The sequence below is a fragment of the Melanerpes formicivorus genome, unplaced genomic scaffold (assembly GCF_026170545.1).
Source record: "Melanerpes formicivorus ecotype bairdi unplaced genomic scaffold, bMelFor1.0.p_v2 SCAF_8, whole genome shotgun sequence".
Taxonomy (NCBI): Eukaryota; Metazoa; Chordata; class Aves; order Piciformes; family Picidae; genus Melanerpes; species Melanerpes formicivorus.
This window is the reverse complement of record NW_027142360.1, coordinates 2,173,947-2,191,754: the sequence shown is the minus strand read 5'-3', so window position 1 is coordinate 2,191,754 and position 17,808 is coordinate 2,173,947. Positions and strand designations below refer to the sequence as shown.

The 17,808-nt window shown below is 51.6% G+C and overlaps 1 protein-coding gene across 1 annotated transcript in view; it reads left to right on the top strand.

The window, feature by feature from the left end:
- Window positions 1-17,808, top strand: part of CACNA2D4 (calcium voltage-gated channel auxiliary subunit alpha2delta 4) — a 197,890-nt gene that overhangs the window by 93,160 nt on the left and 86,922 nt on the right. Inside the window, 8 exon segments of the mRNA XM_068141829.1 lie at window positions 599-661; window positions 3,866-3,933; window positions 4,256-4,301; window positions 6,172-6,269; window positions 9,425-9,518; window positions 10,883-10,978; window positions 13,622-13,749; window positions 16,910-16,990. Of these exon segments, the coding sequence (XP_067997930.1) occupies window positions 599-661; window positions 3,866-3,933; window positions 4,256-4,301; window positions 6,172-6,269; window positions 9,425-9,518; window positions 10,883-10,978; window positions 13,622-13,749; window positions 16,910-16,990 (674 nt within the window).

Below are 17,808 nucleotides of genomic sequence, written 5' to 3'. Positions count from 1 at the left end.
GAGGAGAGGAGAGGAGAGGGAGAGGAGAGGAATAGGAGAGGGAGAGGAGAGGAATAGGAGAGGAGAGGAGAGGAGAAGAATTGTTCTGGCACAGCTCCTCTGATTCCAGATATTTACCCAATGAATTTGTTTAGCATAACCTTTTGTTTTCCTTTGCACACCCCAGAGTGAGGTATTTATTTTTTCTGCTTTTCTGCTCAAAATCTGTCACTGAATTTTAAAGGCACAGCCTAAGCCCAGCACATTGCTCTGTACAGCAAAAGAGCAGCAGAGCCCCAGTGTGCTGGCTCAGAGGGTGCAAGGCAGGCAGCAGCTTCTCCCCACCCTTTCTGTCAGCCTGTGCAGGAGCCTAGAGTAAAGAAGGTTGAACTGAAGCCCCAGCTGGAAAGACAAAGTAGCTGCTAAGGTGCTGAAAGTCCCAAGTTGCTGAATACAGCACATTCATTTCTGGCTCCATCCAGCCCTAGCAAGGTGTGAAGTGCTGGTAAGGACCAATGGCTTTTGCTTAGCCTTGGGGACATATATCCTAGGTACCATCATCACTATGCTCTTAGTCTGTTGGATGGTCTCTCACTTCCTTATCTGTGTTCTCATTCCAAAAACGTGTTCTCTTCCTCACCAACGATTACTTCTTCACGGACATCACTGGCACACCTTTCAGGTGAGCAAGGACTCACATAGCATCAGTGCAGTCACTCACAGGCTCACAGGATGGCAGGGCTTGGAAGGGACCCAAAGAGATCATCAAGTCCAACCCCCCTGCCAGAGCAGGACCATACAATCTGGCTCAGGTCACAGAGGAATGCATCCAGACAGGGCCTTGAAAGTCTCCAGAGAAGAAGTCAGAAGTCACAGAATCATAGAATCACAGATGTTAGAGGCTGGAAGGGACCTCCAGAGATCATCCAGTCCAACCACCCCTGCCAGAGCAGCATCACCCAGGGCAGTCTGCACAGGAATGCATCCAGGTGGGGTTGGAAAGGCTCCAGAGAAGGAGACTCCACAGCCTCTCTGGGCAGCCTGCTCCAGGGCTCTGGCACCCTCACACCAAAGAAGTTTCTCCTCGTGTTGAGATGAAACCTTCTCTCTTCAAGTTTGTATCCATTGGTCCTTATTACTGTGCACCACCAAAAAGTGCTTGTCTCCCTCCACTTGACACCCACCCCTCAGCTATTGATAGACATTGATCAGATCCCCTCTCAGCCTTCTCTTCTCCAGACTAAACAGCCCCAGGGTTCTCAGTCTCTCTTCACAGGGGAGATCCTCATCAGGAGAGCAAATTGGTCCCTTCATAAAACCGACTAGAGCTCATGAGTAACTGACAACTTTGTTTCTAGCAGCATGAAAACATTTTTGTGAGATCAACTTAACTGGCAGAGGAGGTTGCTAAACCCCCCTCTATTATATTCCAAAAGTCCTGGCAGTCTGGGGCAGTCCCCACTGACTGGAAAAGGGGAAACATTGCCCCCATTTGCAAAAAGGGTAAGCAGGAGGAACCAGGGAACTCCAGGCCAGTCAGTCTCACCTCTGTGCCCGGAAAGATCATGGAGCAGATCCTCCTGGAGGCACTACTGGCTCAGAAGAATAGTGAAGAGGTGATTGGGAACAGTCAGCATGGCTTCACCAAGGGCAAATCCTGCCTGACCAACCTGGTGGCCTTCTCTGAACAGCTGACAACATTAACAGATGAGGGGGAGAGCAACTGATGTTGTTTGCCTGGAGCTGAGCAAAGCCTTCGACACTGTCCCGCACCACATCCTGGTCTCCAGGCTGGTGACACATGGGTGTGATGGGTGACCACTGGATGGATAAGGAACTGGCTTGATGGCTGCACCCAAAGAGTGGCTGTCAATGGCTCCATGTCCCAGTGGAGGCCAGGGACAAGCAGAGTCCCTCAGGGATCAGTCCTGGGACCAGGCTTGTTCAACAGCTTTGTGGGTGCCATGGACAGTGGCATTGAGTGCACCCTCAGCAAGTTGAAGTTGCAGCGAACGTGGGTCTGGCTCTGGTGCATGGCTCTGAGCAAAACATTGTCATACACTGCAGATCCTGAAACATCACATCAGGAATTAAGGGGGGGGGGGGGGGGGGGGGAAACAAATGGTGTGGTTTTTTTCCCCCAGCTGAAATCAGAACATTTGAAAACTGTTAATTGTTTAATCTGGACTTACAAAGCTGGACCTAAAAATCTGTCCCCAAAAATGGCTGAAATGGCTTAAAACCAGAACATTCAAGAAAGGTTAATTTGTGAGCTGGGCTTACAAAGCTGGAGCAGGGATGGCTGAAATGGCTTGAAATTGGCACACCTTTGGACAATGCTATTTTTTTCACCTGGAACTTACAAAGCTGGAGCAGCAAAGTGTCCCCAAAAGCGGCTGAAATGGCTCAGAACTGGCACACATATGGGAAATGTTGTTGCTGACATGAACTTACAGAGCTGGACCAAAAAAAGCTGTCACCAAAAATGGCTGAAATGGCTACCTGAAGGGAGGCTGTGGCCAGGTGGGGGCTGGGCTCTTCTCCCAGGCAAACAGCAGCAGAACAAGAGGACACAGTCTCAAGCTGTGCCAGGGAAGGTTTGGGCTGGAGATGAGGATTCTGCACATTGGCCACAACAACCCCAGGCAGTGCTACAGGCTGGGGTCAGAGTGGCTGGAGAGCAGCCAGGCAGGAAGGGATCTGGGGGTGCTGGTTGACAGCAGCTGAACATGAGCCAGTAGTGTGCCCAGGTGGCCAAGAAGGCCAATGGCATCCTGGCCTGCATCAGGAACAGTGTGGCCAGCAGGATCAGGGAGGTCATTCTGCCCCTGTACTCTGCACTGGTTAGGTCACACCTTGAGTCCTGTGTCCAGTTCTGGGCCCCTCAGTTTAGGAAGGAGGTTGACTTGCTGGAAGGTGTCCAGAGAAGGGCAACGAAGTTGATGAGGGGCTTGGAACACAGCCCTGTGAGTAGAGGCTGAGGGAGCTGGGGTTGCTTAGCCTGGAGAAGAGGAGGCTCAGGGGAGACCTTCTTGCTCTCTACAACTACCTGAAGGGAGGTTGCAGCCAGGTGGGGGTTGGTCTCTTCTCCCAGGCAAGCAGCACCAGAACAAGAGGACACAGTCACAAGCTGTGCCAGGGGAGGTTTAAGCTGGAGGTGAGGAGAAAGTTCTGGGATAGGACAAGGAGCAATGGATGGAAACTCCAGCACAGGAGGTTCCACCTCAACATCAGGAACAACTTCTCCACTGTGAGGGTTGTGGAGTTATTGTTGACCTGAACCTACAAAGCTGGGCAAAAAACCTGCCCTCAAAAATGGCTGCAATGGCTTGAGATTGACACACACTTGGGAAATGATCTGAACCTACCAAGCTGGACAAAAAAATCTGTCAGGACAAATGTCTCATAGCCCTACAGATAGGTTCCTCAGTTTCTCTGCTGAAATTGGATCTTACTCAACCATTTTTTGATGAGGTTCTTTTCTTTAACACCTATAGAGAGAGTTCACCTATTTAAGAGTTGCTATTGCAGGGGATGTCAGGTAGTGATAGGACTGGGGGGAATGGAGCAAAACTAGAAGTGGGGAGACTCAGATTGAATGTTAGGAAGAAGTTGTTGCCCATGAGGGTGGTGAGAGCCTGGCACAGGTTGCCCAGGGAGGTGGTGGAAGCCTCCTGCCTGGAGGTGTTTGCAGCCAGGCTGGATGTGGCTGTGAGCAACCTGCTGTAGTGTGAGGTGTCCCTGCCCGTGGCAGGGGGGTTGGAACTGTGTGGTCCTTAAGGTCCCTTCCACCCCTGACAATTCCATGATTCTCTGACTGCAGAGTCATGTTTAGGGATCATACCCCTCCTTGCTGACAAGCCCTCTCTTGTCCTTCTCCCTGCAGCCTGGGTGTTGTGCTATCCAGGGGACATGGGGAGTACATTCTGCTGGGGAACACTTCAGTGGAAGAAGGTAGGTTAATGTGAAACAGCCATGCTGTGCTAAAGGACAAGGTAGCTACTCTGAATTTCACTGCTTCCCTTCTTCCCTTCCCTTCCCTTCCCTTCCCTTCCCTTCCCTTCCCTTCCCTTCCCTTCCCTTCCCTTCCCTTCCCTTCCCTTCCCTTCCCTTCCCTTCCCTTCCCTTCCCTTCCCTTCCCTTCCCTTCCCTTCCCTTCCCTTCCCTTCCCTTCCCTTCCCTTCCCTTCCCTTCCCTTCCCTTCCCTTCCCTTCCCTTCCCTTGGTGTATCCTGTCTGCTACCTAACTCAATGCTCTGTGTCTCACTTGGTTTCAGGTTTGCATGACCTGCTCCAGCCAGACTTGTCTTTAGCAAATGAATGGTAAGTGGAGGACGTCCTGTCAATGGCACAGGTCAAGCTCCAAGCAATTTGGCTTGAGTTCACCACCCTCTGTGGCCTGGAGAAGAAAACAGTGTTGTTTAGGGCTGTACCTGCAAAGCTCAGATTGTCTCCAGGCACTTCAGTTCCACTTCTTCCCACGGGAGATCCCACCAAAGCCTAGCACCTCCCTCTGCTAAGAAACATCTCCTGAAATGTCTCAGCAGTCTTCTGTGCTCAGTCTTATTTTGTCCCTCCTTATGTTGCTCAGAATTGTGCTACCAAACCTACAGTATGTCAGACTTGTCAGGAAATTGTGTTTGCAAGCTTACTAAGAGATTATTTTTGGTTGTCATTCTTCTGAGCTGAGCCCAGATCTAATTTCTAGTGAGCATGAAGGTGATTTATGGCCCGGGTTTCAAGAGCAAGCACCACTGATGTCTCTGCTTTGTTTGGAGAGGTAGCAGGGTGAAGCGTGGCACTCTTCATTTATTGCTGTGAAGTTTGGCATTGCCATGAAGCCAACATTCAGTCCCACCCAGGCACACCAACCCAGCCTGTATCAAAGCCAAAATAACTGCATTCAAGAAGCCCTGAAGCCCTTCACACCTCGCATTACACCGTCAGCTTTCTCAGGCAGCACATTGCAGACACTAGCAGTGACTTCTTCTCCCTCTACTCCTAACTTGGGGTGTCAGCTTACCACACTTTACATATTCATTTCTCTGAGGCTGCTCTCATAAATCACTCCTTTCAGCCCCTTCGCTCTCCTTCACTGTGCTGACAACCAAGCAGGCAAAATTGAAAGCAGCATTAGAAGATTGGTTTCTTTCCGAATACATTTGTAGCACGTTCTCCTGCCTCTCCCCAGACCGGCCCAAGGACCCTGCAGCTTGTCCCACTTAGGGGCAGCTTTTGTTTCCACTGCATCATATTGCAGTCTTCCTCCTCGTCTCATTTTTATGGAATCACAGAATGTTAGGGGTTGGAAGGGTCCAGTCCAACCCCCCTGCCAGAGCAGGAGCACCTAGAGCAGGTCACACAGGAACACATCCAGGCAGGCTTTGAATATCTCCAAAGAGGGAGACTCCACAACCCCCCTGGGCAGCCTGTGCCAGGGCTCTGTCACCCTCACAGGGAAAAAGTTTTTCCTGATGTTTCCATGGAACCTCCCATGGCTCACCTTCCACCACTGCCTCTTGTGCTGGCATTGGGCATCCCCCAGCAGAGCCTGGCTCCAGCCTCTGGGCACTCACCCTGCACAGCTTTATCAACATGAGTGAGGGCAGCCCTTGGTCTCCTCCTCTCCAAGCTCCAGAGCCCTCAGCTCCCTCAGGCTCCCCTAGTAAGGAGAATGTTCCACTCCCTTCATTGCTTCTGTGGCTCTGTGCTGGACTCTTTCAAGCAGTTCCCTGAGGCCCTTCTTGAACTAAAAGGTCCAGAACTGGACACAATACTCCAGGCACAGCCTCCCCAGGGTAGAGCCGTCTCTTGGTTTCTCCGCTTGTTTTCCTCACATTGCATCTGATCCTCTGCTTCTCAGGTCTCTCCATCACATTGTTATTGTTTCTATAGACACAAGTACAAATCTTGATGCATAATACAGGTAACAGCTGGATAAACCTGGGGTTGCTGCATGACATTGTGCTGGAGAACATGACAGCAACCTTCCTACACGCAGCAGTCAGATCAGTCGGGGTTTGGCTTAGTGTTAGGTCTGACTTATAGCCACGTTGTTAGATTCTGTGTGGGCATGGCATGCAGCAAGGCCAAAACCTCTGCAGCTGAAGCTTTCTCCACGAGTTTTTGCTTGCAGTTATCATTTCCCAGGAACATTTGCTTGATTGTGGTTTCGCTCTCCCCTCCCTCCCAGGATTTACTGCATCACTGACATTGATCCGGACCACCGGAAGCTCAGCCAGCTGGAGGCTGTGATCCGTTTCCTCACCGGAGAGGAGCCTGACCTGGAATGTGAGTCCCAGGCACCCAAAGGGCACTGCTGGGGTTTTCCTGTACCAGTCATGGGAGAGGGGAGACTGTGACAAACAGATTGGTGTCAGACCGAGCCCCCGTGGCACCTGCTCACAGACACAGGACCCTAACCCAGCTTAATTCCCGCCTGGAAATGAGCTGTGAGGATCACTGCCTTGCCTCTGTCAGAGATTGCTTTTTCCCATTTCAGAGCCCTCACATAACTTGGCCTTGTTGAAGGGTCTCAGCACAGGAAACCCTGAAAAGTGAAAGACTTGAATGGAGCTTGGTGGGGGCTGCACACTGCCTTTAAGACAGACTGATCAGCTGGGCTAGAGGGGACGGAGGCAGCAGGAGCCAGGGAAGCTGTTGTGGCTACTCTGCTCCCAAGGGCTGCAGCCAGCATCCTCCAAGGGCTGCATGTTGCCATCTAGGCAGATGGGGTCCTTTCAGAACAAGGATTGCTAATTCTATTTTCCAAACAGAGCTAGTAATTGATTGGGGGAGGGGGGGAGGGAGGAATGTTAATCAATTATTATCTTGCCTGCTGCCAGCCACTGCTGCTCATCCACTGCACCAGGTGCCATTCTCCAGGCCACTGGCAGCCACCCAAGTTGCTGAGAGCAGCACTGTGGGATGGGATCTCTGTTGGGGTGCAGAGGTGGGCAGCTGTGCATGGGAACTCCCTACAGCTCACCTTCAGCCCACCTGATTCTCCAGCTCTTCAGCCCCCCTCGTTGTGTCAGGTACAAGCTTTTGCATGTTTGCACAAACCTTTGGCACAAAGATGAGAATCTCTTAAAAGGAAAAGCAAAGGTAATCCTCTCTGGCACAGTGTGTGCAGAGCCCTCCGTGGCTGTCTTTGGAGGAGGCTGAAAAGAGAAGATGTAGGAGGAGAAGAGGTCAGAGAGGAGGAGGAAGGTTTCAGGGGAGCTGACTATGAGTAACATGCAGATTTGGAAGTGCTGTGGAGGAAAAATAAATAGAATTTGGATAGATCTTAAACATGTAGGACCTGGAGAGGGAAATATCTGCTGGTGAGCTGTGGTTTTGAGATCTGAATGACAGAAGGAATGGAGAAATGGATTCTGGCAACTATGACCCTCCTCCCCCCCCCCATAAAAAAACAAAGAATGCTGGGAGCACTTGGGAGAAAATATTAGGAAAGATTTGGGACCTCAACACAGTAAATGGAAGCAGAAACACTGAAAGGGTGGGGGGTGCTCCACCTAGAATAATAGAATTGTCAGGGTTGGAAGGGACCTCAAGGATCAGCCAGTCCCAACCCCCCTGCCATGGCCAGGGACACCTCACACTACAGCAGGTTGCTCACAGCCACATCCAGCCTGGCTGCAAACACCTCCAGGCATGAGGCTTCCACCACCTCCCTGGGCAACCTGTGCCAGGCTCTCACCACCCTCATGGGGAACAACTTCTTCCTAACATCCAATTTCAATCTCTCCATTTCTAGTTTTGCTCCATCCCCCCCAGTCCTATCACTCCCTGACATCCTCAAAAGTCCCTCCCCAGCTTTCTTGTAGCCCCCTTCAGATACTGGAAGGCCACAAGAAGGTCTCCTCAGAGCCTTCTCCTCTCCAGACTGCACAACCCCAACTCCCTCAGTCTGTCCTCACAGCAGAACAGCTCCAGCCCTCTGCTCATCCTTGTGGCCCTTCTCTGGACACCCTTCAGCACTTCCAGACCCTTTCTGTAATAGAGGCTCCCAAACTGGACACAGTGCTCCAAGTGTTGTCTCATCAGAGTGGAGCAGAGGGGGAGAATCACCTCAACAGAACCTCACTGAAAGGAGTCTATCTGCAGTAGGATTGGCAGCAACCATATCCTCACAGCACAAATTGAATGCAGGCAGGGCAATATGGGAACCAAGCTGGTCAAATAAATGGGATCTTAGAGCATGACATTTAGCACATGGCATACTCAAACCTTGCTAAACACCTCTCAGTCCCACTTCAGGCTGGACTAGACTGGTAGCCTAGACTGGTAGCCTAGACTGGCTTGAGCAAGCTGGGGGAAACATTGCTGAGAGTGTTTTGTGAGATGCAGAGGAAGGACAGAGAGCTAGCAGAGAAGCCACTGAAGATGTAACTCAGGTCTTTGAAGAAGCTCCTTGAGTGGCATGGGCTGCCTGGTGTCCTTCCACAGGGCACCAAGAAATAAAGTCAAAGCAGAGATTTGAAGAAATGGTTGAGGGCAGCCTGCTCAGTCAGGGAGAAGGGCAGAGTGAAGGCCTGATGAATAATTTCATTTGAAAGCCTCTCACTTGCCCAGACTGTCAAACCAAAACCCTTCCATTGGTGTTGCAGGAGAGCCAGCCTGACACTCTTAAATGAAGCAACTGTTCTTCATAGTATCACAGTATCAGTCAGGGTTGGAAGGGACCACAAGGATCATCTAGTTCCAACCCCCCTGCCATGGGCAGGGACACCCCACACTAGATCAGGCTGCCCAGAGCCTCATCCAGCCTGGGCTTAAACACCTCCAGGGCTGGGGCCCTGACCACCTCCCTGGACAACCCATTCCAGGGCTTCACCACTCTCATGGGGAAGAACTTCCTCCTCACCTCCAGCCTGAATCTCCCCACCTCCAGCTTCATTCCATTCCCCCTAGTCCTATCACTACCTGAGATCCTGAGCAGTCCCTCCCCAGCCTTCCTGGAGTCCCCTTCAGATCCTGGAAGGCCACAATGAGGTCACCTGGGAGCCTTCTCTTCTCCAGACTGAACAGCCCCAACTCCTTCAGTCTGTCCTCATAGCAGAGCAGCTCCAGCCCTCTGCTCATCCTCCTGGCCCTTCTCTGGACACCTTCCAGCACCTCCACATCCCTCTTGTAATAGGGGCTCCAGAACTGGAGGCAGTACTCCAGGTGGGGTCTCCCCAGAGCTGAGCAGAGGGGGAGAATCACCTCCCTTGCCCTGCTGGCCACACTTCTCCTGATGCAGCCCAGGATCTGATTGGCTTGCTCTCAGTGTCATCCAGGCTGGTAGATCCTGTGTGCACTCATGCAAGGGGAGACCTCTATTTTGTGACATGTTGCTTCACTGCTCTGCCCAAGGCAGATGCTCCACAATAAGAAACTCACTAAGACATTTAGCAGAGGACATATCCCTCCTGACTCTTGTTGTCTGTTCTTCTTAGGTGATGAGGAGTTGGTCCAGGAAGTGCTGTTTGACGCAGTGGTCACTGCGCCCATGGAGGCCTACTGGACAACACTGGCCCTCAACATGTCCATGTAAGTCTAGGAGAAATAAACACAAGTGAAGCACCAGTGAAGGGGCATCTCCAGATGCTCTGGGCTTATGCAGTGCCAGAAACACTGACAGATTCACTACACAACATACTAAAAACCAGGAACAGTTCAAAAAGCTGACAGAAATGGCTTAATAGCTTTAGAAATAACACCAAAATTGTCTCTCAGGAGTGCAGCCCAGCAGCTTGGGCCTCCTCAGGGCAGCCTCTAGTTTGGTGAGTTTATAGGAATATCACTAGAGGCCAGCTGAGTTCACACCAGTTCTTTGCAGGACCTAGTTCAGATGCACTGCATTTTCCCCTGCAGTTGATAGAATTTGGTATCTCACAGCAGCTGAGACTATTTCAGTTTAAAGTTACTAGGAGTCATTTCAGCAGGCATTAGTTATCCCTTTAAATGGCAGGCAGCATGATTTGGCTTCACTTCCCATATGACTGCAGCAGAAGCTCCATCCCATGTGGCAAGGACTTTGCTCCCTCACCAGCAGTGAGGAAAAGGGAGTTTGATCTGGTCTCTGCTGACAGTGCCTCTAGATTAAACCTCAGGGAGGGAGTGGACAGGCTGGCTTCAGCAAATCCATTTCCACTTTATTATTTCCAGAGAGGCAACTTTTACTTGTAGCATCTGGCATCATGTCAAAAGGATCTGCTTTCAGTAGAGAACATGCTGCTTACATAGATGTGTGGCCACAGGACTCCTCTCCCTGTTCCAGTTGCCAGAATCTCCACCATTGTTGAGCCAGCAGCAGTCATGCTAAGACACCCAATGATCAGCACTCTTTTCAATGGCTTCACCAGCACCCACCTCTCACTTTAAGGCAGGTTCTCCACCATGTAGCTGTCTCATCCGTGCCCTTGATACCTCCAGTGAGACATGTCTTAATCAGTCTACTGCTTCAGAGTCAGCCTGCTAGCCCACCCAGCCTCTGCCTGCCTGAGACAACTATTCTCCCTCTGCAGTCCCTCTCCCTCATTTCAGCCTTATGTGGGCAAGGCTAGCAGGAGGAAAGAAGCTTATGGTCTACCTAGAAGAAAACCAAATGAGAAAACTTCAAAGGTGTGAATCTAGGCAGAGATCTAAACCTGCCAACAGTTAGCCAGCAACAACCTGTTCCCATTAGCAGTTAGGAGCAAGTGTCACTCCTCATGTAAATGGGTTAGAGTCACAGAATCTCCTAGGCTGGAAAAGACCTTCAAGATCATCAAGCCCAATCATAATACTGCTAATTATCTTGGGACCACATCTCCAGGTGTGGCTTCTGGCTTGAAATGTCCTCAGTTTGGTGGAAGGAAAAGCCTGTTCTTCTGAGAACTCTTTGCTTCTGCTTGTGTGTTTGTGTTTCACAGGGATACCGAGGCAGGGGTTGAGATGGCCTTCCTAGGCACTCGAGCTGGGCTCATGAGGAGTGCCCTGTATGTGGGCTCTGAGAAGATTTCCAACCGGTGAGTCCCTGAACTGCAGCGAGAAGTTTGCCTCAGTGACTCTGAAAGGGCAGCACAAAATCACCACCAGCTTTAGAAATGTCTCTGGGGAGCCAGCAGAAGAAAGCAACACCAGGGTGACATGGGTGCTAGTTTGCAGAGTTCAGGTAGTAGAGGACCTTTCTCCTTGACCTTTTGAGTTGTTCTTAAAACCCTGTCCCAGAGTGCATTTATTTCAATGCAGAACCTTCCAGCATTCTCTGACTTCAGCCAGCTAACCAGAGAAAATGGCCACAGTGACTGCATAGCCCCAGGACCATTTTGCAGTGCAGAGGCTCTGCACTCTAGTGCCCTGCTGACATTCCAGCTTGGCCAGGGTTGATCTTTCTGCCTCAATTCCTCTTCCAGGTTTATTCTGTTCTGGTTCTTACATTGCCCACATCACAGCAGCATCCCAGTGCCTTCCAGTGAGGCATTAAGTGATGTGACTGACATCTGTCAGATATGATTCTATGATTTGTTCTCTCCCTCAAGGCCAAAGTGTGTGTTCAGTGGAGGGTTCTGACATGGAAAGGGTATAGTTTGCATTTTTGCTGCATTCTGAACATGCAGGCTGGTGTGTTCTGCTTTAAGAAAGCACAGCTCTCAGAGGCTCACCAGCAGATGAAGGAGAAGGGGACAGTGTCCGCAGTGGTCCTGAGCTTTCTGGCAGCTGTTCCTGTGGCTTTGAATTCCCCAAACACAAGTCATACGTTCAAGGCAGAGGCCTTGGCTGTGCCTGGAAGGTGACAACCTGTCAGCCTCCTTTTATGTTTTCAAAACAGTCTGCACAAGTCAGAACAGACAGGCTCTAGTTGCAAGGGCGAAAACAACCTGTGCTACAGGACAGTGAGCTGACCATTTCACAGAGTCACAGAATCAATAAGGCTGGAAAAGACCTCGGAGATCACCAAGTCCAACCTGTCACCCAACACCTCATGACTGCTAAACCACAGCTCCAGGTGCCACATCCAGTCCTATCTTGAACAACTCCAGGGATGGGGACTCCACCACCTCCCTGGGCAGCACATTCCAATGGCAAATTACTCTTTCTGGGAAGAACTTTCTCCTCACCTCCAGCCTGAACTTCCCCTGGCACAGCTTGAGACTGTGTCCTCTGGTTCTGGTGCTGGTTGCCTAGGAGAAGAGACCAACCCCCTCCTGGCTACAACCTCCCTTCAGGGAGTTGTAGACAGCAAGAAGGTCACCCCTGAGCCTCTCCAGGCTAAACAATCCCAGCTCCCTCAGCCTCTCCTCACAGGGCTGTGCTCCAGACCCCTCCCCAGCTTTGTTGCCCTTCTCTGGACACCTTCAAGTGTTTCGATGTCCTTCTTAAACTGAGGGGCCCAGAACTGGACACAGGACTCAAGGTGTGGCCTGAGCAGTGCTGAGCACAGGGCAGGATGTCACACATGTGGCTCAGTTGGTAGTGCATAAGACCCTTAATGGGAAGGTCGTGAGTTCAAGCCTGCAGTGGGCAGTAGTGTCCTCCCTACTCTAGTCATGAGATCTGTGGTGACAAGTTGGACTCGATGATCTTTGAGGTCTCTTCCAATCTTAGTGGTACTGAATACTTCCCTGCTCCTGCTGGCCACAGTATTGCTGATGCATGCCTAACCCACACTGCTCATCCGGAGCATCCTTCGGTGCTTTTGAACACCACACGGCAGTGACAGACCCCCAGACATCACACACGGGGTGCTTCTGGCAGCCCCTGAAAGGAAGGAAGCATATAAATGAATAATTGTCGTTATGTCAAAATACACAGCAAAAGCAGAGCCTGCAAAGGGGATTCGTCAGGCGGGATGCAGGCAGCCCCAGGGCACACAATGACCTGATGATATATCCCTGAGAGCTCTCCTGAGCACGCACTGCCCGTCTTGCCATGCCTTCCTGCCTTTAGGAGCAGCCGTTTGCTGGAGTCACTCGTTGCGTGCACCTCCGGGAATTCAGTATTCCGACACGACGCCGTGACCGTCCGTTCGGGGGCGGGGGAGGCTTGCTGGGGCGTGGGGGCTTTGTAGCAGACTACTAACTGCGCTTTCTGGGCTGCCCGCCGCTCTCCTGCAGCAGCGGGTTGCTTCCCGCTGGCCGCGCACCACCTTGGCTTCCCTCGCCGCAGGCTGCGGGCAGGAGCGGCAGCCGCCCCCGCCCCGCCGCCGGCAGGAGCCGGTCGGTCCGCGGCCGCCCCTCGCTCGCCCTGGGGACCGCCGCCGGCGCGGCCTCGAGCCTTGGCCAAGGCAACAGCGGCACCTGGCGGCCGGCCGGCAGAGGCGCGGCGACGGCAGCGCGGAACCTGGGGCGGCGGGGGGGTGGGGCGGCGCCTCCTGGCCCACGGTTGCCGTTCGGAAGCGGCGGTGGTTGTGCCGCGGGCGGGCGGGTCCGGTCCGGCCCGAGGGTCGGTCTCTGACCCACATCTGCAGGGGGGGTGCGAGACAGAGGGAGGCGCCTCCACGTCGCGGTAGCAAAGGAGTCCCCGTAGCCAGCAGTGCACCGGGAGGACCCTAGCGCTGGCATGGGTCTGCTGCAGGGAAAGCCCCAGATGATGAGGCCAGCCCCAGGAGTCCCATTCCATTGCCGCTCCTTCACACTGTACACAGACTGCCCTGGGTTTTCTTCCGGCAGGAAATTCCTGACACCGAAGGAGAAGGAAAGTATTTTCACCATGGACCACTTTCCTCTGTGGTATCGCCGGGCAGCTGAGCATCCCCCCGGGAGCTTCATCTACAGCATTGTCTCAGAGGATGATTCAGGTAACCCCAACCTGAGCACCAAAGCAGACGAGAGGGGAAGAGTAAAGTTTTCCCATCTTGCACCCCACGCCATGCTTCTCCCAGTCCCTTCATCACTGCCTTCTGCATTGTGGGACGTGCTGAGACCTGGCCTTGTGGCATCATCGTCACACTTAGCAGAGGCAGAGAGGCCACAGTGTACTGGCTGCAGCAGAAAGAGAAAGCTACAAGGAAGACAAGACAGTCATGAGGTTGTAGAGGAGGCAAGGGAAGCCTCTAAGCACAGACTCCCAGTAGCCCAAAGCCTTTAAGGAGGCAGGGGTAGGAAGTCACAGGTTACTTGGGCTGGAGAGCCTATGAACCATGAGAAGGAGAAGGAAAAGGTATCACTTAGACATGTAGGTGTGACCAAGCCTGGGAGGTAACATCATCAGGAAGACTGGATGAAGGTAACAGCTAGGACTGATAAGGCATCAGCAAGCACTCAGTCAGGAAGTGTAAGTTTAGAGGGTGTCAGTTTTTAACATCACCACTTCCCATGACATGAAAGGATGGGTGGTGGAGGGAATGCTTTTCCATAGCATCCTCTTGGTGAGGCTGTCTCATTAGTCCTCTGTCCCATCATGCTGCTAGACTGGCACCTCCTGGGCAGTTAGGGAGCTCAAGCATGAGAGGTTAGCAAGGTATGGCATTCCACTGATTCTTGCATGGGATGTTGGTTCCTGTGAGTTTAAGGGGCCAGCCAGGACCTCCTCAAAAGGCTGGAAGAGAGCAGGAGGCCTAGAAAGAAACAATGAAAACAACATACTCATGTGAGACTCGTGCACAGAAGGCAGAAATCCCCTCTGTGTTCCTCCATGGCCCTTAGCACTCCATCTCTGCCATGGAGCTCAGCACTTTAGCTGTTAAAGCTTTTTGTGGCACAGTGGTGGGAAGCTGGTGGGTGGGAAAACAAGTGGTAAAGAGGAAAAAACCAGACTGGGAGGCAAGAGATGAACCAGGATGTATAGAGAGAGGGGTGGGAAGAGAAAATACTTGAAACCTTCCACAAAAGCCTCTCTGTGCCCAGCACCCTTACATCTCACTGAAAAGGCAAGTGTAGAGAGAGGGAGAGGCATGGCAGGAGGGACCTTCTCCTTCCCTGCATACCACAGCATTTGCTCTTTGGAGTAGAGTGTGGGTTAGAAAAGCAGGCAGTGGCATGCTGTGGGGCTTCTCAGGGCAGCCATCACCCAGGCCACAGTAGTCACAGTAGTTGGGTTGGTGGCTTGATAATGGCATTCTCAGAAGTCCCAGGTAGTTTTGCTGGGATGAAGACAGAAGACAAGTGGCTGCCACTGTTTTTTGTATTACACAGTTACTGGTCAGGAGCTTCAAATCCAGGACCCCATTCATCTGGAATGCCTATAGGCACATTGTAAGAAGCAGTACCTGGCCCTGAAGACCTTATGCTCTGAATTGTAAGGGAGTTTATCATTATCTCTAGAGATGGACAGCTGGGTCTGAAGAGACTGTGATCCATGAGATCACACATTATGCCTGTGAAGAGCCAGGCAAAAATACTCACAGTGCTGCTGAGTTGTGGTGCTTCATTGTCAAAGCAAAGTCCAGGCCCTTCCTTACCGTTGGATGAAGCAGGGGTGCCCCACCTTTTGGCCAGAACAGGAGTTGTTGATGATTAGATGCTTCCCACATGACTCACATGCCTGCCCCATGGCAAGGGGTTTTCATGGCAGATGAACTTATCATCACATAAGAGGAAAGACTGCAGACCTCCCTGTTGGAAGGGTAACAAGCAGGGAATGGCTGCAGGTCATCAGAATGATTTAGCCAGGGCTCCTTCTTCCAGTGTCCAAAAGTCCCAGAGAGAAGACAACAGCAGGGAAAGCTCTGCCAGTCGAGTTGAACTGTTCTTGGAGCCCAGATCTCTTTGTGTTGGGTGTTTGGGGGCTTTTGCTTTGGTTTGCTTTGGTTTTCCCAGGGTGGCTGAGTCTATTTTGCTTACTTGTCTCATCCTAGGGACAGCAAGAAATTTTGTGTTCCCTCTAAAGGCAGGATTAGGCCCAAGGATGTGAGCATGAGTTAGCTGAGGGTTTCATGAGGGCTCAACTATTTCTGACATCCTTGAGCAAGTTAATCTGACTCCAGTTGAAAAAAAAACCAATTCAAATGAGTGAGAGGCTGGAGGTCAAACTGTGGTAAACACAGAATCATGCTCAGGACACACAGGGTGCCAGCAAGAAGGAAGAAGGTAGAAATGGAAATCCTGGAGCTCTTGCAAAGGAAAGAAGCCCTGACCCAGCTGCCTGAGCAAGAGATTTCCATCCAGCACATGAGGAGGGAATCAGTTGCAGGCTAAATCGATCACACTGACCTTCAAGCTCTCCCCTGGCAGTTCCCAAAGAGGTGCTCCAGCTGAAGCTAATCTAATCACTAAAAAAAAATGAAAATACACAAATGCAATCTGTCACATGGACAGTTGCAGGCTGAAGCAACTGCACTCACAGAGAGGAGCTGGGCTTCTGCCGCTTAAGCCTATCCAGCCATGCTATTTTAAATGCCCTGTGGGAGCTGAGGGATCTGCAGATGTGACACAAGACCTACAGGACACTTTAAAGCAGCAGCTAAAAGATAATTGGGAGACCCTTGGGCATAACAGAGTGTAGGCAGCAAAGTCCCAGAGGACTGTTTCTAAAGTGGAGTACACCTCAGGAGTACCTGGAAGTGCTGTCTCTGTCCCTCCCATTTGCAGTGCTGGTCTGGCTTGGGTAGCAGAGCAGGATGTAAGCCTGGTCTTTGCTGTGTGAGAGTCAGTGTCAGAATCACCTGTGCTGCTGCTCCTCTCTCTGCAGAGCTTAGCTGGCACCTGAAGCAGAGCAATTTCTGGCCTAAGGAAAGCTCTACCTTGCCCATAACTGAGGAGGCCAATCCTTTGGGGTTTGTGCAGGGCAGACTGCCTTTAGCATGGGACATTATCTAGAAGTAAAAACACTCTACTCACAGCTCTTCAGTTTGCTTTGGTGTCCTGAAAGATGCAGCCCTCCAAACCCCTGCATGTTTTGGAGTCAAGGCATAAGTCCACACTGGTCTGGATGTGGAAGTGTGTGAGCCAGCTGCTCCCCCTGCTTTGCTCCTCCCTGCTGGTAAGCTAACCAAGCTTGTCGTGTTTGTGTCTTGACAGAGGGAGGTGGCCTGCCCAAGGTGGTGACAGTGAGCACAGCTGTGGCTGTGTCTGTGGATGGGAAGATGGGAATTGCTGCAGGTAGGACCTCTGCTTTCTCTTTTCATCTCCAGTGGTCTCCTTGCACCTTGTGTTGAGAGTGGGAGCTGAGAGGTGGCAGCTTGTCACTGGAGAGAAATGACAGGAGCCACAAGAGCAAACTAGGTGAAACACAATGTTAGAACAGATACTGAATTATCACTCCCCTGATCCAGGGAGGCTGAATGTAGTTGTAGACCCCTTCTAATGTGGTGCCACGGGGTGATGAAACCCCATGGCTGTATATCAATGAGATTCCAGAGAGCAGAGAGTCTCAGAAGTCCTCCCAGGAGTCCTTTACTGCTGTGTTGTAGAATCCCCAGCATTACAGAGTCTCAGAATCCCACTTACAGAAGAAGTCCTGGAAGCCCTTAACAGACAAAGCAGCTAACAGCAGTCCTGAGCATGTCCCTAGCAGCATCCCTGCACAGAAGCCCTAAGCCCTCAGTCTACCTTGTAGCTCAAAGTGGCTGTTTCTGATACTCTTTGTTATCAATCCCTTGAGTAGTGAATTACAACCACATCTATAAGCTACAATCTTTTCCCAGTGAGAGATGCCAGCATGTCAAGGAGGTGGCTTCTGCAGCATGTGCCAATCCAAGGGTGCCAAGGTGAGGCTGTTGTTCTTGGCACTCATGGAATGTGATTGTTTTGCTCTAGGCAGCTAAGGAGTTGGTCAGCTAAGGAATCCTGCACTCTGCATGTGTCCAGCAGCTGCCCTCAGAGCAGGGGCTGCAACACTCTATGGCTTGATAGGCTTTTTGAGAGAGAAACTGTGTGCTTGAATGGAAGCTTCCCCATCTGCTGGGGAATCTGTGGAG